The sequence below is a fragment of the Chrysemys picta genome, chromosome 6 (genome assembly GCF_011386835.1).
Source record: "Chrysemys picta bellii isolate R12L10 chromosome 6, ASM1138683v2, whole genome shotgun sequence".
NCBI classification, from domain to species: Eukaryota; Metazoa; Chordata; order Testudines; family Emydidae; genus Chrysemys; species Chrysemys picta.
Genome location: NC_088796.1, coordinates 69,506,315 through 69,527,855, shown reverse-complemented (window position 1 = coordinate 69,527,855; position 21,541 = coordinate 69,506,315). Strand labels below are relative to the sequence as shown.

Genomic DNA, 21,541 nt, shown 5'->3' with positions numbered 1-21,541 from the left:
CTACTTTGCTACACTCACAGCCTCCTGCACAGGCGAGTTTATGTGGCACAGAAGGCTTTGTGAAGATCCTCTGAACTTGGATGAATTTCACCGATAGTGCTATTATAGCATACTTTTAAAAAATACCATTTCCAGGCAAATGATAGAGAACAGCTAACACACCGACTTTATATGTTATATTTATGACAAGCTGAAAGTCATTCTTTGTAGTTTGTATAATTTTTATGTAAACTGTCATTTTGATTCTCCCATGGAGGCAAACCAATATCCTCCTGCAGACAAGATGCACGTGAGCAGTAAGACTTTCTGCAAAGCTATAGCAATTAAAATATGGAGACTGAATCACCGAGACATCCTGAATAGCAAAATGCTCATGGCACTTACTTTGTGCTAAGAGAGGAGGAGGAAGAGAACAAACATACAAACACATATCTTGTATAACTTATATCAGAACCAAATGCCAGATCCACACTAAGCCCATCTCTATGCGGGATTACTTAAGAAAGTTAAGGAGAGTCAGCTAACGGTATGAGGTCAACACACATCAATTAAAGCATGTTAAACCCCTGTGTGGCTGCTCTGATTCAAGAATAATGTGGCTTTGGGTCTCTGTAATTAATCCTTCTCCAAATCCTCCAAAAACTGTACTTTTGCCAGGGTAGTTTGTTTTGTTTGGTGGGGCTGGAATCAGCTATAATGGCAAAAGCCCAGTTTTGCTGGTATTAGCTGCATCTCTAGCAATGCTTTGCTGTTTCAGTATACTGGATTAGCATTACCACTTTAGCACTTCTGGTGCAGACCTGACCTAATTTGTCTTGTCCCAACCCCAGAAAGATGCACTATTTTTCCTCCTCTCTCTTGGGCTCTATGGAACTTCAGGAAATTCAGTACTAGGAGTTTCAATAACATTTACCCAACTCTTGTAACTTTATTGTGACTATCAGAGGTTATTCTTACTTTCTCTCCAAAGAGTTGTTATGGCTGGGGTGGGATTGGGATGAGCTCCCAACACCTATAAGATGTTTATAAAAGGCCAATGTCTAGGATGGCCTCTGACAGCCAAACTCCCCGTCACTTGTCTTCATGTGGCGCAGATGTTTTCATTAAAAGTGGGGTGTGTGAAAGACAGGCACCTGGTGTCTTTAAAATAACAAGACAGTTCAAGGCAGCCTACCTAGGAGAATGAAATCTCTGATCTCAAGCCCCCATCCATGGGTTAAATGAAGCCCGGCATTGGGTAGTGGTGACACCAGCACTGCCTGTTGATGATCCACCAGGTTTATGACAACAAGGTGGGAAGAGAGTGGGCATGTACTTAATCTAACTGGGGAAAGTTCCTCTCACTATGAAGTGTGTCAGGGATGGCAACTGATATGCTAGAGACTGGATATAAGGAGGGGTGAGGCTGGCCTGTATGCCTCCTGCCAGGGACTACTGCTAATGATCTTTCTGCCCTCTGCCAGAGGTTCACCCACTTCAAGCCTGGCAACCCTGGGCCAATAGGATTTCTGGCAGCCAGTGTCTGAACTGCCCTCTAGAGGGTCAGAGGACCAGTGGTCAGAGCGAAGAATCAGACTAAAAGCAGTGACCTGCAAAGCCAAAGAAGCCCCATATTTCAAAAGTGGCAACACTGGGTATATCCAGTCTGACGTGTAAAGGTATAGAAGTCACTGATGTGATGGATGGGGAATGCAGCGAAGGGGTTGGCCTTAGGTTTTAAACGCTCTTATGCAGGTGACAAAAAGGGAGCATAACAAAGTGTGGGTGGCAGGGAGAGGAAAGCTGAGGAAGATGGTGTGTGTAGTTATTAGAGTAAGTGATAGACTGATGGCTGTTAACAATTAAAAGTGTGTCATGTTTCTGATATCAGTGTAGGCATCTCAGCCCGGACGTGATGAAGAGGAGGAGACTTCCTACCAAGATCTGCAGGTGTTAGCAGACACAGCAGCCCCCAAGGAGCTGCTGGTGGTGCTGGGTGATCTGAATGCACAAACAGGCAGAAACAAAAGAGGCTATGAAAGGTGTTTGGGAAAATGCAGCCTAGGCACTATGAATGATGGAGGGAAAATGCTACTGCATTGCCAAACAATGGATGATAGCCAATACTTGATTCCAAAAGAGGGTGTGTCAGTTGTTTATGTACATCAGTGGTGGAAACAAAAGCCATATGATGTTGGTGAGGAAATCTCAATGGAGTCGAGCTATGGGCTGCAAATCGATACCTAGTGAGATGGTAGCACTGCAACACAAACCTCCCGTGGCAATAATTGTGGTAGAGTGCTGGACAAGGAGGAATTAAGCTCAAAAGAAAGACAATTTAAATACAGAAAGTTAAGAGACGTGCAACAGAGAAGTTTGTGCAAAAAGTACAGAATGTGTGTCCAAAAACTGATTTGCCATCAGCTGACAAAGAGTAGAACCACCCCAAAAGAATGTACATTGTGGAAGTGAAAAAGATTTGTGGATGATGTAGATGGGGAAAACCAATAGCAAGAGAGAAGTAGCAGTGGACTGTGATCCAAAACAAAACAAACACAAAAACAAAGCACCAAGAAAAAGAAATGAATCCATTGCTGGAAATAAAAACAAATACAAAGAAGCTGCCAAGTGGGCAGTGAAAAAGGTCAAATAAAGTGCCCTAGATGATCTGTATGCTGAGCTTGTAAATGACTCACAGGCGGCTGGCAAAAAGACATACGGTACTGCAAAAATTAGATGCAAATGTGGGGAGGATGATATTGCACATCATTTGTAAATGATGATCGGGGAGACTGCTACTAACACCTGAACAAGGAAAGGAGAGGAAGAAACAATACTTCGAGAGTCTCTTAAATGAGGCAAATCCCTTTAGGATGGAGTTGCCAATATGTGATCCAAATGAAGGGGACCTGATGAGAAGAAGATTTCAAAATGAAAGTATTAGGATGGAAGTCCAAGTCCATGCTGTGGCTGACAAAATCCAAGAAGCACAATGTCACTGGTTCAGACACATGCAGAGCATGAATGAAGGGGACCTGATGATCATAGCATGGCAGGAGAGGATGGTAAGAAAGACTCCAAAGAAAGCTATCAAAGTGATGGATGAATTGCATCAAAGAATATGGTAAGCAGGTGGACCTTAGTGCTGCCTTGGACAGACGAAGATGGAGGATGCTTGCACGACCCAACCCTAATTGATGGGATAAGGGAAAAAAGAAGGGTTACTGGTCTGAAGCTTTGCTAGTCTGTTGGAGCAATTGTGGTATACAGTACAGAGCATGGGACAAGCAATATAGTACTCGAGGTTTAATCCTGGGTCTGCAACCAATTCCCTCTGTAGCATTGTGTACATTACATAACCTCTCTCTCTCCCTCAGTGTTTGTCCTCTAGGAACAGAACTGAGACCACTGGCTCATTTCACATAGTGCACCAAAAAGATGGCCATCACTACATACCAGGGACAATAAAATGGGGATAACATTTCCTTATCCTACAGGAGTGTTGTGAGGGGAGTTAGGGGTTTGTACAACCCTCTGAAGATGTAAAGTGCCAAATAAATGCCAAATTCTGCTGAACTGCTGTTGTCAGAAATTCACTTTGCAGAAACAATTAGCTGGGGATTCTAAATGGGTTGAGAAATTCCTTCCAGCTCCTGTTGACTAAGAGTTTGATATATGTTTAATGTTCCTTCCAAAATGAAAAATACAAAGAATTAGGTTTGAATCTGTTTGATGCTAAGGGCCCTCAATACCTCAGAAAGGAATAAGCACACCAACGATTGGTGACACACATAACCACCACCCAGTCCCCTCTTCCCAATCACTGCCACACAAACCTCCTGCTGTCTCCTTCCCTCTGCACATATATGCAGTACAAACAGCTGAATCGTCACCATTTTGGAGGCTGCATTATGTGTTTGCTTTCTCTTCTTCACACAATCTTTTATAGTTACAAAAATGGAGGCAAAACAAATGGCTTCTGACACTGAGCAATAACTACAGCTTTATGACATTTGTAGTTTAGTAGCAATGATAGAAATTAGCATGGAGATTGATAATCAATACTCAAAATACAATTTTATGAGACAAAAGATACTAGGAATAGGTTTAATTCCAAGGGATGTTTAGTTCCTTTGTTTGCCTGATAAAGATGCTGCACCAACGAATGTATGTATTACTTGCATCCTATTATCCATTACGTTACAAGCTAATAGAGTAATCTTGCTGCCTTCATCAATGTCTTCCCATTTCCTTTCGTTTCTATAGTAACAAACATCAGAAAGCACAGTCTGCAATACTGTAACTATCTGCTCCTGCTCTCCCTTTTCTTCTACATACACCCTTTATGTTTATTCTCTTCAATCCACATTTACATTTTCATTAGCTAGTGACACTACTTCACAGGTATACAGACTTTACACTAAAAATAATCACTTCAAAGAGTTTGGATACATACAGAAGTTAACAGACAGGTTTACTCAGTGCTTCTTGTCTGATCAGGGGCACCAAAGACTATGTCTATACAGAATTTTGGAGTGAGTGGGGAGCAAGCCTCCCACCCTGGGTCAAGAGACTTTGGCTGCTAGCGCTTTATAAACAACTGTGTAGACAGCGCTTTGAAGTTGCAGCTAAGACTGGAGTTTGGGCTTTGAAGCTCACTCCCCCTCCCTAGCCTGAGCTGCAACTTCAAAGTGCTGCAATTTCAAAGTGCTGTCTACACAGTTATTTTTAGAGTGCTAGTGAGAGGACTACTAGCTCGAGTCTGTCAACCCAGGCTGAGAGGCTCACTCCTGCTTGCTCAAAAATGCTGTGTAGACACACCCAAAACTGCAGTTAAGTTCAACTGAATACATTCTATAGACCAAATCCTGCTCTGGAGTCATAGAGTTTAAAGCCAGCAGAGACCATCAGATCATCTAGTCCAGGGGTCGGCAACGTTCAGCATGCAGCTCGCCAGGGTAAGCACCCTAGTGGGCCGGGCCAGTTTATTTACCTGCTGACATGGCAGGTTTGGCCGATCGCGGCCCCCACTCGCCGCAGTTCGCCGTCTTGGGCCAATGGGGGCGGCAGGAAGCCACAGCCAGCACCTCCCTCGGCCCGCGCCGCTTCCCGCCGCCCCCATTGGCCCGGGATGGCGAACCGCGGCGAGTGGGGGCCGCGATAGGCCAAACCTGCCGTGTCAGCAGGTAAATAAACTGGCCCGGCCCACTAGGGTGCTTACCCTGGCGAGCCGCGTGCCGAACGTTGCCGACCCCTGATCTAGTCTGACCTGTATATCACAGACCACCACCGCCACCCAGCATCCACACACTAAAATCTTTCCTGTGATGGTCTGGAAGTCATCAATAGGCACAAGAGAGTTACACCTGGGGTCAGGGAGATAAAAGGCCATAAGAGGAGGTTCTTTAGGAGCAAGAGAAAGATGAAGAAAACTGTAAGTCCGCTACATAGTGGGGAAGATGAGCTAATAACTGAAGGAATCAAGAAGGCAGAGGTGTTTAATGACTCTTTTACTTCAGTCTTCACTAAAATGGTTAATGGTGACAAGATACTCAACACAATTAATATCAACAATGGGGAAGGAATGCAAGCCAAAACAGGAAAAGAACAGGTTAAAAAATATTTAGATAAATTAGATATATTCAAGTCAGGAGGGCCTGATGACATTCAACCTAGGAGACTTAAGGAACTAGCTGAAGCAACCTCTGAACCATTAGTGATTATCTTTGAGAGCTCACAGAGGACAGGTGAGGTCCCAGAAGACTGGAGAAGGGAAAACATAGCACCTATCTTTAAAAGGGGGACCAAAGAGGACCCAAGGAATTATAGACTTGGCAGTCTAACTTCGATTCCTAGAAAGATACTGGAACAAATTATTGAGCAATCAATTTGTAAGCAACTAGAGGATAATAGGATTATAAGAAGTAGTGAGCACGGACTTGTCAAAGACAAATCATGGCAAATCAACCTAACTTCCTTTTTTGACAGGATTACTGGCCTAGTGGGTGGGGGGAAGAAGTAGACATGATATATCTTGATTTTATTAAGGCTTTTGACACAGTTCCACATGACATTCTCATAAGCAAACTAGGGAAATGTGGTATAGATGAAATTAATATAAGGTGGATGCACAACTAGTTGAAAGACCATACTCAAAGAGTAGTTATCAATGGTTTACTGTGAACCCGGGAGGGTGTTATCTAGTGGAATCCCACAAGGGTCTTTCCTGGGTCTGGCACTAATCAATATTTTCATTAATGACCTGGATAATAAAGTGGAGGGTATAAAATTTGCAGATGACACCAAGCCGGGAAGGTCTGCAAGCACTTTGGAGGTCATGATCAGAATTCAAAACAACTCTGACAAATTGGAGAATTGGTCTAAAATCAGCAAGATGAAATCCAATAAAAACAAATGCAAAGTTCTTCACTTAGGAAGGAAAAATCAAATGCACAAATACAAAATGGGGCATAAATAACTGGCTAGGTGATAGTACTGTTGAAAAGGATTTGGGGGTAATGGTGGATCAGAGATTGAATATGAGTCAACGATGTGATGCAGTTATGAAAAAGGCTAACATTCTGAGTTGTAGTAACAAGTGTTGTATGTAAAATATAAGTAATTGTCCTGCTTTGCTCAGCACTGGTGAGGCCTCAGCTGGAGTACTGTGTCCAATTCTGGGCACCACACTTTAGGAAAGATGTGGACAAATTGGAGAGAGTCCTGAGAAGAGCAACAAAAATGATAAAAGGCTTGGAAAATCTGCCCTCTGAGGAAAGGATTAAAAAAAGTGAGCATGTGTAGTCTTAAGAAAAGAAGATTGAGGGGAGACCTGATAACAGTCTTCAACTATGTTAAGGACTGTTATAAAAAGGATGGTGATTGATTGTTTTCCATGTCAACTGAAAAGTAGGACAAGAAGTAATTGGCTTAATCTGAAGAAAGAGAGATTTAGGTTAGAAGGTGGGAAAAGCTTTCTTACTCTAAGGGCAGTTTAGCTTTGGAATAGGCTTGCAAGGGAGGTTATGGAATCCCGATAGGGTGACCAGACAACAAATGTGAAAAATTGGGACAGGGGGTGGGGGTAATAGGAGCCTATATAAGAAAAAGACCCAAAAATCGGGACTGTCCCTATAAAATCAGGACATCTGGTCACCCTAAATCCCGACCATTGGAGGTTTTTAAGAACAGGCTGGACAAACACCTGTCAGGGATGGTCTAGGTTTACTTAGTCCTGCCTCAGCGCAGGGAGCCGGACTTGATGACTTTTCGAGGTCCTTTCCAGCCCTACATTTCAATGAGTCTTTGATTACTATTAATTGTATTGCAGTAGTGTCTGGGAGCCCCAGTCTGGACCAAGACCCCCAGCGGTAGGTGCTGTACAAACACAGAACAAAAAGACAGTCCCTGCTCCAAAGAGCTTAAATCTAAGTAATGTACTGAGAAACAACTTGCTGCCCTAAGGAGTCATTTGTACCCCCCACTTGCATGTGCTGCTGACTACAGCATATGTACCAGCTACTTGCAGGGCTTAATATAGCCTAGCAATAGACCATGGAAACACCTCATAACCAGCAGGCCCTGCTTGCTTGAGACTTTAGGGCCTCAACCTGCGAGGTCCTTAGCACCCTCGACCTCTATTGACTTCAGTGGGAGTTAAAGATTCTCAGCACTTTACATGATTGGGACCTCAGTGAGGATGCCAGTGTGGTAGCTAGATGCCTCCAGCAGGCATAGTGTTATCTTCTCCACTCCTGGCAGCAGGGGACAGGTGTGAACTGCTGTGTTATTGGCAGTATCTTTTACCTACTGCAGGGGGGAGCAGACACACATTGGTAGCTCTGTCCTCCTGCAGGGAAGGGGGAATGCATCTACTGTGGCATTTCTAATCCCCAACCCTCCAGGAGGTATAGTGGGGGTCAGCAGGGACATTTCTATTTCCTTTCTTCCTTGTCTTCCACAAGGGGGAACAGGAAGCAGCAATTCTTTGACACCCATCAATTCCTCTCCTCTGCTCCTTAAATACAAGAAGTCACAGGGCTCAAGAAAAAGATCCTAGAACTGTGACTCTCACAATAAATGGAGTATTATAATAGCAAGGTCTGGAACATTTCAGTTCTTTATGTAGCGATAGCCATCTTTGTGGTGCCCTCTATGAAATGAGCCAATGGTCTCAGTTGTGTTCCTAGCAGACAAGTGCCGGCATTGCAGTTTACCAGCTGTTATTTGATGCTTCCAGTTTTGTTATCTTCCAAGTGCTCAGTAGCTCTTTTCTCTTAACATTTGTCCCATGAGTTAACTAGGGCCTGATGGTAAGCCTTACTGGACGCTAACTGCTATGATTGCCTTTTTTATTTTTTTCCAAGATTGGTAACACATTTGCTTTTTCTTTAATTGAAGAGTTTTGTTCCCTCATTTTGGTGCAAGGATGGTTTTGTCTTTTGTCGTTTCTGCCTATACACTGTGTGTTATCTGTGTTTGGGATGCAAGCCAGTTAAAAATGTATGGTTACACTTTTCTATTACATATTAAGCATATGGAAATTACAGTCAGATGTGTTCATTTTGTGGCTGACTTATTTTTTCCCCAAAGCACTGGACATACTACGTTCAGCACTTAATTATTCATGGACTATTAGCATTACAGTTTCCTGATTCAGATCAGGACCTCCTCCTCCTACTTGGCAGCCTATTTTTGTCTGAGTATGATGCTCTGTGACTTTTTGTTTAATTTTCAGCATCCGTGCTTTTTCTTTAATATTCGAGTTAGTGGTGCCTTCTGTTATTAAAAGCCTCAGGCTTGTGGTGTATGAATGTGTTATGATTTATTTCCTTTTACTGAAATGCTGTGAAATCTAATATGAAAACCCACTACATACAATTTAAAATATGTAAAGTTACATTAAAAGCAGGTGTTGCCAGCAGTAATATATTATTTTCACATTATATTTTGTATTATTGCAATGCTTTGCCATTTAATAATTATGATTGACTATTGGAACAGTTTAATTAAACGCTACTTGCAAATGGTGTATTCAGTTTGGGCCTATTCCTGCAAAACTGAAGTTAATAGTAGCTTTGCCAATGATTTCCATGGATTCAGGATTAACCATCTGAAGAATGGGCTTCTTCCATGCCAGAATCCATCTTTCGTCTGAATTCAGTAATTAGAGCTAATTTTCAGACAATAGAAACTGACTTCAGCAAAGGTAAAAATATGGGTGCATCTGTATTTGAACATGCAAATCAGTTATTATACATGCAAATAACTGTTTGCACATGCAATTACTTGATTTGTATGCAAAAATATGGGGTACACATTTTTCCATAGCCCATTTTTCCTTGCCAAGTCAACTTTCACTTTTGGAAAATGTAGACTTTAGTGAAGAAAAAGGAAACATACCAGAACAATATAGCTAACATATGACTCATTTTATAAACTGCATGCTTAGTGCCCATGATTAATACAAGGTAAAACAGTGTCATTAAGATTCTTAAGAGAACTTTGGTCAAGGCCTGTCCAATATCATAACATAATAACCAACATAAATATTGAATAACCTAAACTGAATAACTACTTAAGCAATAAAAATTGTAGCTGCTATGTATTATACTTCATGGGTTAGAGTCAGAAGCCAAGTGTTGCATTCAAGTTACATGTACAATCATACACCTAATTTGTTCATGCAGTTATTATGACTGCACATGCATATTAGGCATTTATGCAAATAAATGGCCAGCTAGATGTTATTGTGCAGGCAAGCCCCCAATTTGCATGCATAAATGCAGTACCTATATATGCAAATCATAAACACAACTCCCTGAAAAAAAGTGTGTGTTGCACACCTCCCAGCCCGAGGACACAGACTTGCACTAACTCGGCTCAAACTAGAGCGCTAAAAATAGCAGTGTGGACGTTGCTGCATGGGTGGAGGTTCAGGCTAGCCAGCAGGGAGTCAGGCATGTTCGAGCTCAGGTGGCTAGACTGAGCCTCTGCCGGTGTCACAACATCCACACTGCTATTTTTAACACACTAGCCTGTGCTGAGATAGTGCAAGTCTGTCTATCCAGGGTGTTAGGCATGCTCCCAATTGCAGTCTAGACATACCCCCAGTGGCTGAATGTGGTTCTGTCATTAAAATTACAAGACAGAACTTCTACATCTGAGATTTTGAGCAGGGTTTTGTAATCCTGACAGATGTAATTTTTGGTAGGGTTACCATACGTCCGGTTTTTCCCGGACATGTCCGGCTTTTCGGCAATCAAACCCCCATCCGGGGGGAATTGCCAAAAAGCCGAACATGTCCAGGAAAATGCCGGCCGTGCACTTCCCCTCCCGTGGTTGCTCTGCTCCTCCCCTGACTCTTCGGCTCTGTTTAAGAGCCGAGCTGCCCGAGCGCTATGGGCTTCAGGCAGCCCCCTTGCCTCTGGACCCCAGCCGCCGGCCGGGCACTTCCCCTCCCGGGCTCCGGCGGCGCAGGGTCTGGAGGCATGGGGGCTGCCCGAAGCCAGTAGCGCTCGGGCAGCTCGGCTCTTAAACAGAGCCGAAGAGTCAGGGGAGGAGCAGAGCCTCCGGCCGCAGCGGCTCTGCTCCTCCCCTGACTCTTCGACTCTGTTTAAGAGCCGAGCGCTACGGGCTTTGGGCAGCCCCCATGCCTCCGGACCCTGCGCCGCCGGAGCCCGGGAGGGGAAGTGCCCGGCCGGGGGCACAGGGTCCGGAGGCATAGGGGCTGCCCAAAGCCCAAGCGCTACCGGCTTCACGGTTTGCCAGGCAGCCTTCAGACCCTGCACCCCCGGCTGGGCGCTTCCCCTCCCGGGCTCCAGCTGTGCTGGGGAAGTGCCGGCCGGGGGCGCAGGGTCTGGGGGCTGCCCGGCAAACCGTGAAGCCGGTAGCGCTCGGGCAGCCCTTTTCGTGTGGCTGGGAGTGGGAGGGAGGAGGGGGCGGAGTTAGGGCGGGGTTGGGATGGGGAAGGGGCGGGGCTGGGGTGGGAAATGGGCGGGGCCAGGGCCCGTGGAGGGTCCTCTTTTTTTATTTGTTAAATATGGTAACCCTAATTTTTGGTATGAAGGACTAGAGAGAGAGAGTGGAGTTTTCAGTAAGACTTATAATCACAAAGCATGGAGCTGGTCATACTCATAAATGACATGTATTTTTTTGCAAAAGTTTGACAAAGACTAAAAACAGAGGTACATACACTAAAGCGGTCTAAATTGTCATTATTATTTGTATTGCCCAGAAGTCCTGAGTAAGATCAGGGCCACTTCGTGTTAGACACCATGCAAAGATGGGAAAATATGGTCCCTGCCACACAGGTTACTTTCTAAATGTACTTCTAAAATGGCATACAAATGTGGCATACAGTTCTATCTACCTACATTAAGATATTTATAGCGCACTAATAGTATCTACACAGTAATAAGCAACAGAGGGTCCTGTGGCACCTTTAAGACTAACAATCACTAGATGCTGCCTGCTGGGCTTCTCTCCAGAAGAGAGTCAGCTGCTCCCAGACCCCCATGGCCTTAAAGGAGCAGGCAGCATCTAGTGATTGTTAGTCTTAAAGGTGCCACAAGACCCTCTGTTGCTTTTTACAGATTCAGACTAACACGGCTACCCCTCTGATACTTTACACAGTATAAACAATTTATGTTATTAACTGAGCCTAATCATCAATCACATGATTTAATTCTTATTTTATTTTGGTTAAAAATTGATTATGAAAAGGGTCCCAACCCTTCCACATCCCTCAAAGTGACAAGTACTCCCACCCCAATCTTTCCAGTTGCCAAAATCCACCTTTAACAGTGCAGTCTGCCCTCCTTTTAAGGCCATGGGGGTCTGGAGCAGCTAACTCTCTTCTGGAGAGAAGCCCAGCAGGCAGCATCTAATGATTGGGTCTGATGAGTCTCAGCCAAGGGATGTAAAAAAGGGCCCCAGCTTTATGAGGTTGCCTGGGACCAGGAGAGGGACTGGGAGTGCACTCTCCAGTGGCTGTAGCAGAAGACTGTGAGAGGGCAGGTTAGCCTTGCAGACACCCCTGTGGAAGGTCACAGATCTCAGTGAAAACAGGACTGGTTTTTTTTTTTTTAATTGCTCCACTTAAACTTCTTTGTGTTAAAGAATAAAAAAGAGCCCTGAGAAAAAGGCTACAAACTGAACTGGGTGTGGCTGTTTGTTTATCCCAGGCTGGTGAGCTGGTGCACAGCCACTGTAGGAAGCTCTCTACTTTTACCCCATAGTTATCAATCATATTGGTCCCAATTCTGCACTGCTCATCAGCACCTCTAAGTCAGGACCAGGACTCAAGTCGTGCCGGAATGCTATGGAACTCCATTCCGGCGTTTTTTGTTGGCATTCTGCTACTTCTGGTAGTGTCACTTATAGTACCAGAAGTGTGTTCTGCCACTTCTTTTTTTTATGACTCAGTCACTGGTCAAGACTGTAGCATGTGATAAAGCTATGCATGTGCATAAGTGCTTTGCCTTCTTGAGACCTTAAGCTATCTCCCTTTCCTAAGTGATAATATTAAGATAGATAATTTGGTCTTTATTTAAAAACAAAAACAAAAAAAACAGGTCACCTTAAGCTAGTTTCTACTACATTTAATGTTGGACTATCCATAATAGGAATTTATCAAGTCATACTAATGAAATTGCCATTATACCTGACATGCCAATATAATCCATTATCTCAATAATTTGACATGGATTTTGATGATATTTGTATAAGTAGAGCCCTACCTAATTCATGGTCCATTTGGGTCAATTTCACAGTCATAAGATTTTAAAAATCATAACTTTCATGATTTCAGCTACTTAAATCTGAAATTTTGTGGTGTTGTAATTTTAGGGGTCCTGACCCAAAAAGGAGTGTGGGGGAGGGTCCGCAAAGTTATTGTAGGGGGGGTTTGCAGTACTGCTACCTTTACTTCTGTGCTGCTGCTCGTGGCAAAAGTAAGGTGGCAATACCACGACCCCCCTAAAATAATCTTGTGACCCCCCCCCCTGCAACTCCCATTTGGGTCAGGACCTCCAATTTGAGATACACTGGTCTCCTCTGTGAAATCTGGGTAAAAGCACACAAAAGACCAGATTTCACAAAGGGAGAGCAGATTTCACGGTCCATGACACGTTTTTTCTATGGCTGTGAATTTGGTAGGGCCCTATGTATAAGTGGAATATTATTGTATAATGTATTAATTTGTATTCCACATCAGAGTACTTTCATGTAAATTATGAAATTATATTAGAAAATGCACTGGAATATTGGTTAGTGTGGCTTGGAATTATAGAGTATGTTAATTTTTCAAAAAACATACACTGATGCCAGCTTCTGAATTCAGGAGCCTCGTCAATCTTAAGAAACTTGCATTTGCCAAACACAGAAATTGGAAAATGTAAATAGTCTCTGAATCAAAGTCTAAGTCCAATATATTGTAAGTAATAAAGGAACATACCACAGTACCCTGGAGTTCCACAAACTGTCTTCATAGTCACTTGATCTTCCACAATCTTGGAAAGCCCAAAATCAGCTGTCAAGATTTGTAGAAACATAAAATAAAAGTTTTATTGTCTGCTTGTAACTGTGTAAAGTGAGCATAGATTCAACAGGAGGAAGTACTTCACTTTTCTTTTTGAAAACGCTACATTTAAGGAAAATCACTGTCATTTTAAGGAACAAATTAAAAGAAAAATTACTTCAGAAGAATTGCATGGAAACAAAATTATACAGAAGCAAAATGTATGTTGATGGATTAAATCCTCTTGCTCTAAGCTCACGAAAATATTTTTAAAGTACAACTTGTGCTAGCTGCCCTAAAGACAGTGGAATGTACAGCAGCCAACAACGAAGAGTCAGATGCAGAGTCAGTCATGTACTCAGAACTTCTGAACAGCGCATGGAATACAAAATAAATAAATACAAAAGAGAAGACGTTTAAAAACTGGAGAAGATATATGTTATAAAACAGAACACTATCCGTTTTGTAGAGTGTCTTCATGAAAATACGCCCTTCGTTCTGATGATGTACTTAGTCCAGTGGTTCCTTTGGAAGATACATTATTTTTTGTATTGGTTTTGTATTGTTAGCGAAATGTGCGTCTTTCAGTTCTGAAACACATCACCCACCTACTGGCAGGTCAAAAATTCTAACTACCCGATTCTCCTGTAAAACAGGAGGACAGTAATTTTTTTCTGATGTCACTCCAAAAAACACTGTCCCTGGTAGTGCTCTTTCTAGGAGTGACACTGGATACATTGGGCTGAAGCGCTACCATTTTGGACTTTGACTTTTTCAGATCTTATCAACTAAGTCGGGAATGGCATAGAGTTTGAGCCTACAAAGAACGGAACGTTCCAGCTACAATCCAGAAAAGCATTGAAGCAAGTGCGTAACTTTAAGCTTGTGTGTTATCACATTGTTTTAAATAGAACTACTGGTGTGCTCAAAGTTACACCTCAGCTTAAGTGACTTGCTAGATCAGGGCCGGAGCCCTCAGCACCTCAGATCAAGCCTTTGGGTAGTATTTCAAGAGCAGATTTCCAAGGAAAATTCAGGCTTTGCCAGAAGGGGGTGTCAGTGACTCTGAATGTGGCACCCTTCCCTCTGAATAAATACTGAGCAGTCAGGAGCCAGCACGTTGTCATAGGTCCCATCTTTCAAATGAGATTAGAACTGAAGACCTAATCACTTGTGTTTCTATTTCTATGAATGATCTTAGTATCTTGTTCTAATTCCAGTTTGGATGATGACATTCTGCCTTAAAAACTGAAGAATATAGTTTGTTTGCTTTTGTTTAACATGAATTTAAAAGTGAGTACTCTGAGCTGAGAACAAGAAGATAACAGTTGACATGTTTTGAAAATGCAGATTTAGTAGTTACCATGGGCTGTACAAGAGCAGTGACAGATTAGCCACTAAGCCAATGGGGCCCATGCTCAGGGGCCCTGGCCAATTGGGGGCCCCTGGAAAAATGGGCATCCCCATTCCCTGACCCCCAGGTGCTCCTGCTGGGGAGCAGGGTCAGGGCGCAGGGACTTGCCCCACTCCTTTTGCCAGCCTGGCGCTCCTGCTGGGGAGTGGGGGAAGCCCCCATGCCCCAATCCCACTCCCTGGCAGGAGCACTGGGCAGGTGCCCGTGCCCCGCTCCCGCTCCCTGGCAGGAGCGCCGTGGGGGATGGGGGAGACTGCAGGTGGAAAGGGTGGGGAGGAGCCCCCACTTGCTCTGGCCCAGGGTCCCACAGAACCCTAATCCGCTTCTGCCTGCCTGGGACTCTGAGAACATATTTGTGTTTCTAGCACATGCGGAAGCCTATGCCACTGCATCTTCACTTTTGGGTTTCCTTATGAAAGAGAGACCATAAGGCTCAGAGATTCTTTTTCTTTTCTTTACAATATGTAAAAGTCAGATCTCTTTCAGTTATCACATCAGCAATGCCACAGCCTACATGGCTCATCAATTACCATTCAGCTGCTTTCTGCTTTATCATAGTACAGCACTGGGCTGCCCTAAAGTGGCACACAAACTGTATATTCCCTACATGGAAGTGGTGAATATTCATATTTCAGAGGCTTAGGGTCTGACTTTCAAAGGTGCTGAGCACCCAGAGCTCCTACTGATTCCAGCTGCAGTTGCAAGTGCTCAGCGCTGCTGGAAATCAGGCCCTCAGTGAATGCCCTCTACGCCCTGGTTTGCGACAAACTGCCAATTCAGGTCAGCTTGTAGCTTGTCTGGTTTCCTCCCATCTTTTTTCATACTGCCATCTACGCCTGGAATAACTTCTCTAATCTGTGCCAAACAACCTGCCTCTCCTCCTTCAAGCTCCTTTTGGCTTGCTTTCATTGCTTACCTCCACCTTTGCGCTCTCATTCATATTTGTCCCAAAATTGTAATATATTGTCTAACAAAAAAGGAACTAACAAGTGGTGTATGTAGCTAGAATCTGATCTCATAATCTTTCCCTACTGTGATCTTCACACTCCCAAATCCCATTCTTCCTGTGTTTGTCATCTCTTGAGGTATTGTGCCTAATTTAGACTGTAAATTCCTCAGGGCAGGGATCTGTCTTTTATTTATTTTTAAAGAACAATGCACAGCTGTGCTGCTGTATAAAGAATGGGCCTATTCATCTGGATATCATTGCTAAAATAGAATACAATGATGGGGAGAAGAGAGGAGATACATGTGAACACACACAAAATAATACCAATACGAGGGAAGGATGGGAAGTATATAGGTAGTGCTGCTCACCTATTTTTAATGGTGCATCTGGTGCTGGTGTTGCATAGAGTAGATTCTCTGGCTTCAAATCACGGTGAACAATCCCATTTGCATGCAGGTACTAGAAGGGAAAAATCGAAGTGTCTAAGTCATAGTATGAAACAGCTTTTTCCTAATCCTCTGTAGTTACAGTCTAGTGACTATTATTTCATGACAAGGGATAACCCAATTAACCATATTTCAAAAAATTGTTTACAACACTTGGTAGCATGACACACTTGAATATAGTTTGTCATCTGAACAAGAAACTGAAAATTGAAAGAGAGAGAGCATCAGCTCTCATGATTGAGAAGAAAAACCATCCCTGAGGGGCTTATTGACCATTTAAAACACAATGGTAACATCTCTAGGGATTAATGTTAAGGTAACAGATGCTGAGATATTGAAATCTGAAGCATCAGAAAAGCATTAGGCAGCTTTGTATGTTAAATCATTCTGAGAGGTCAGAACATGGTCACCCAACTACTGAACCACACAAACTTTGATGAGAACAAGCATAGTGGAGAACTTAGCATGTGTGCTGCTCTAAAAATAAAATCTTTACTTTCTACAGAAGACTGAAGGATTATAATATTGTGCAGTCCTGAAGCCTTGGTTTCACATGCCCATGGCTTTCTCAAAAGCTGTCATGGTTTTGGATTGAAAATGTCAAGGCTTCATCTTATCCCATTTTCCTGGGTGGAAAATTTGGGCAAAATCTGTTCAGCTCTTTTTTTGTCCGAGTGTGAAATCATAGATCTCCTGCCACAAGTTAGAAACAAATTTTATTTCTATTGATGCAAAAAAATTAAAATAAAAATCAGGGCCGGCTCCTCGGTTTTGGCCGCCCCAAGCAGCCAAAACAAAAAAACCAAAAAGCCACGATCGCGATTGCAATCTGCGGCGGCAATTCGGCGGGAGGTCCTTCACTGCCAGGCGGAGTGAGGGACCGTCCGCTGAATTGCCGCCGAATACCTGGACGTGCCGCCCCTCTCCAGAGCGGCCGCCCCAAGCACCTGCTTGAGAAGCTGGTGCTTGGAGCCGGCCCTGATAAAAATAGAAGTCTCTCTCTTCTTCAGCACAAAGACACTGGGCAGCCAGACTCATATCTTCAGGAAGGAGGCCACTAGCTTCCTCTCTACCGGAGCTACCTGCTCCAAGCAGCTTTGTTCTTTAAGGTTCTGCAGCACATGTAGTTGTCTTCCTTCCCTCCTTATGATCTGGGCCACTGTCATATACAGATTGGGTTCCTGGCGTACAGCCAGTATACCCGGGGCCTTCTGAGCTTATGCCCTGATTGCAAAATCAGTCCCTTACTTGGTAAATACCCTGGGGCTGACTGTCCTCTTGTTTACACCATTTTTTACATTTTTTTTTTAGTAGTGAAACTCCAGTAACTTCAACCAGGGCAAGTGAAAGGAGCATCGAAGCCCCAGTATTTTTAGTATGTTGTGCAATGGTTATTTGTACTTATAGGCTTCTTGATAGTTACACTCAGGACTTGTCTACATGTGAGAATTGTACCAATTTAACTGACTTGGTTTTGAAACTGATTTCGTTAAATTGGTGCAGTTCCCTTACGTGGGCACTCATTTCAGTTTAAGGGTGCCTGATAGTGATTTGGCTTCAGTTGATTCCTCACTGATTTAGTTTAATCAGTACAATTTTTTTGTAGAAACAATGCCTTGGTACTGTAGGTCCAAAGTTAATTATCATGAAAGCTGTGCTTTGAATTAAAAGACAGAAACAATTATATACACATTGTAATTACCATGCACAGCAAATACCTTAGATCTACCTTATATATACTAACTATGTCATTTAATGGTCACCAGTTACCACGAAAATAAAAAGAGACCAGGAGGAGGAACATGGTCCAGTGGATAAGTCACAAGCCTGGTATGTTCCAGGCTCTCTCGGACTCACTCTGTGACCTCAGACTCTATGATTCACCTCAGTTTCCCCATCTCTAAAACAGGGATGATATTTGTGTAATAGGGTTTTAGGTCTGTTGATGAAAACGGCTGTGAGTATACAGTACTATACTATAGTTTATAATTACATTTGCACTCTATAATACAAAGAGATATTCAACCATTAACCAAGTAGTCCTGCTTGCACTTTCTTCTAATTTTCAGTAAATGGTTCTAGAATGTAAAAGAAGGTTGCTCGTTGTTTGCAGCTTCATTAATCTGTGTTACCACCATAAACTGTTAAGTAGAAAATTTGTATTTACCTCACAGCATTGTATTTCCATAGCAACATTACTTTGATATATTCAGATTCAGTAAAGTCCTGTAGCATCTGTGTACTAAAGTACGTGATTTACTTGTCAAGTAATGGCAATTAGTCTCTTCAGAGGTGCATTACAATAAACAAGAACAGGATGAGTTACTAATTTAACAGTTGAAAAGGAGTAACACAAAAAGAACAATGTAAGATCATGAAAAGAGCATTATCTCAGTGAAAATGTCTTTTTGAGCATACATATGGATTTATACTGTATTGAAGTTATGCTGATAATCATTCTTACAAACTGCAGTCAGACAAAACTTAATCTACTAGCATTTAAGGTGAACGGGTAGAAGGGAATTTGAAATGAGTTCACGTTTGTGGTTTAAAAAACTCCCAAACCACAAATGTGAGAGTGCAGATCAGGTATTTTGCACCCAGTTAACCCCTTTCATGAGCAAATGTGGGCTGTGTGCAGAAACCAGTGGGTCTGGCACACTTTTGTAGGTTCATTTAAAATTTGATCTTTAGGATACGTCTACACTGCAATTAAAAACCGGGGTGACCCATGCCAACTGACTCAGCTAAGGGGCTGTTTAATTGCCATGCAGACATTCGGGCTTGGGTTGCAGCCCCGACTCTAGGACCCTGCAAGGTGGGAGGGTCCCAGACCTCCCGAGCCCAGAAGTCTATGCTACAATTAAACAGCCCTGCAGTCTGAGCCCCTGTAGGGGGCCAGGGTGGCTGCCCTCCGAACCTGAGGGTAAAGGGCCTTTCCCTCAGCCTGAGTGGGCGGGGCCAGCCCAAGCTTGCTCCACCCCCCGGAAGGGGAGGGGTGGAACAGGAAGTATAAAGGGCGGGGCCCTTAGCTCAGTTGGAGCAGCACCAGGGAGGGAGGCAGATGCAGACTGTGGGCTGCTCCCTTCAGACCCTGCTGCCACGCCAGGGGAGGCCCTGGACCAGTGGAGACCTCACCTGGAGGACGGACTGGGGCTGCCAGGACTGCCTGCTGCCGAGTACCCAGAGGAACTGGAGGAGCCGGAGGGGGAGCTGGAGCTGGAGCTGCCAGCAGCCGAGTACCCAGAGGAGCTGGAGGAGCCTGAGCCTGAGGGGGAGCTGGAGCTGCCAGCAGCGGACTACCCCGACGCACCGGCGGGACCAGAGGGATTCGGACGAGCAATCGGGTAGGAAGTAGCCCAGGGACAGAGCTGCACAGTGGTGAGTCTGTATTGTGGAAGGACGCCGCTGATCCAGTGGCGGGACCCTCGTCCTGCCACTGTCAGGGCCCTGGGCTGGAACGCAGTGGTGTAGGGTGGGCCTGCGTTCCCCTACCCGGCCGAGCCACGGCGGGACCTTTGCCGGCGCTCCCCTGCCTGAGGGGCGCGCTACTGACCTTTGCCGGCGCTCCCCTGCCTGAGGGGTGCGCTACTGACCTTTGCCGGCGCTCCCCTGCCTGAGGGGCGCGCTACTGACTGTGGCTGGCGGCCGCCCCGCCGCTAATTCCCCGCTGACAGAGGCGTGACCCAGGCTGGCCAGTGACCTCATAGCTCCCCACCGCCCCCTAACGGGTGGGTGGGTCGACGCAGATCACAGCCCCACAAGCCTGAGTTATCTGGCATGGCCAGCCATGGGTGTCTAACTGCAGAGTAGACATAACTTGAGTGTTTCATTTAGAAACTTTTAGAACTGGGCAACCTGGAATCAGCACTGTTTTGGGGAATACTACAGGGCATTATCTAATTAAAATTTTATTTTACTTGGTATAAAAATCTAAATCTAAATTATTTACTGAGTATTTTTGTTTTGTCTACTCATATCCAAACAACTCCCCATTGCAGTGCTTGCAACTCCATGTTGCATCATTGTTACAGTGACCAGATGAACAGACTTTCGGGGGGTGGGAGGGAAGCTGGGACACCTGACATGAGCAGGGAGGTGGGTGTGCAAGAGATGACTTTGCGGTGTTTCAAGGATTCATGCATAGTACGGTGAGAGAGAAGAATGAGCCCTCCCTGCCTCCCCAGCTCTTTTCTCAGTCAAGCAATCTTCCTCTTTCTCGTTACCCAATGGACTTGACTGAATAGGAGGTGATGGCTTGGCTTGATGAGATTTGTGTGAAAAAGAGGTCACTGGAAGGCCTCAGGGAAGAGGTGAAGTAAGATGTCAACATAAGTCAGACCTAGAGGTTCTTCATGGATGTGCTCAGTCAATTTCACCAGTTCAGGGGGCCAGTGACACTTTCAATGGGCCAGGGTTTGCAGGGGGTTACAACACTTGAAAAATGCACCATTTTAAAAACCAAACATCAAGACAGATCCTTTAAATGGGGACATTCCTGCTTATTAGGAACACAGTCACCCAAATAGTGCACAAGAACCAGAAAGAAAAGCAAACAACCCCCCGCCCCGCACACACACACAGAAATTGATTAGAAACAAAAGGGATTATTTTAATTGTCTAAGATAAAAATAATATATATGTGTGATGGGGTACATTACCAACCCCACACTGAAAGGGTTAATGAGAATCTGTGGGCACAATCAGCCAAACCCCACTACACTGGTAGTCAGTATTGAACCTGGAGAGAAGAAATCTGACTCAGTCTCCACACAGAATAAAGATCACACAGAGTTGTTTATTTTTGTAAAGCCGTTGGGCAGGGACTGTCTTCCTATGCCTGTACAATGCCCAGCACACCTAAGCACAACTGAATAAAAATATCATACTGATGATGATAAATAGTCTTTGCCCATTGGATCAACCCTGGGGGAGCAGAATTCTCTCCATTAGCAGGTGAAGAAGCACCAGTGCAACTATTCAGTGGCCACCTCAATTGCCTGTCAGCTGTGGAAACATCAGTTGTGACCCACCTTTCCCGTCCAAATAAATGAATTTTAGCCATGAGTCTACCTAGCTACAGACTCATTGGCTTTACTCTGTCTAGTCTCCCAGCCCTGTCCTGCTCCCAGCTCCTATGTGCACTGCTACAGAATGTACAGTCTCTGAGAACTAATCTGTGGTGCACAGGGCACTCTCTTGCATTGCCTCTTCAAAGTCTATCTACCCCCCAC

General features: G+C 44.2%; 1 protein-coding gene across 2 annotated transcripts in view; it reads right to left on the bottom strand.

Moving 5' to 3' along the window:
* The window catches only part of CAMK4 (calcium/calmodulin dependent protein kinase IV), a 288,928-nt gene that overhangs the window by 26,367 nt on the left and 241,020 nt on the right, over positions 1-21,541 (bottom strand). For both annotated transcript variants that reach the window (XM_005281632.5, XM_024106727.3), the window contains exons 6-7: positions 16,230-16,320; positions 13,436-13,510 (exon numbers count right to left, since the gene is read on the bottom strand). In XM_005281632.5, the coding sequence (XP_005281689.1) occupies positions 13,436-13,510; positions 16,230-16,320 (166 nt within the window). The remainder of the gene's footprint in view (positions 1-13,435; positions 13,511-16,229; positions 16,321-21,541) is intronic.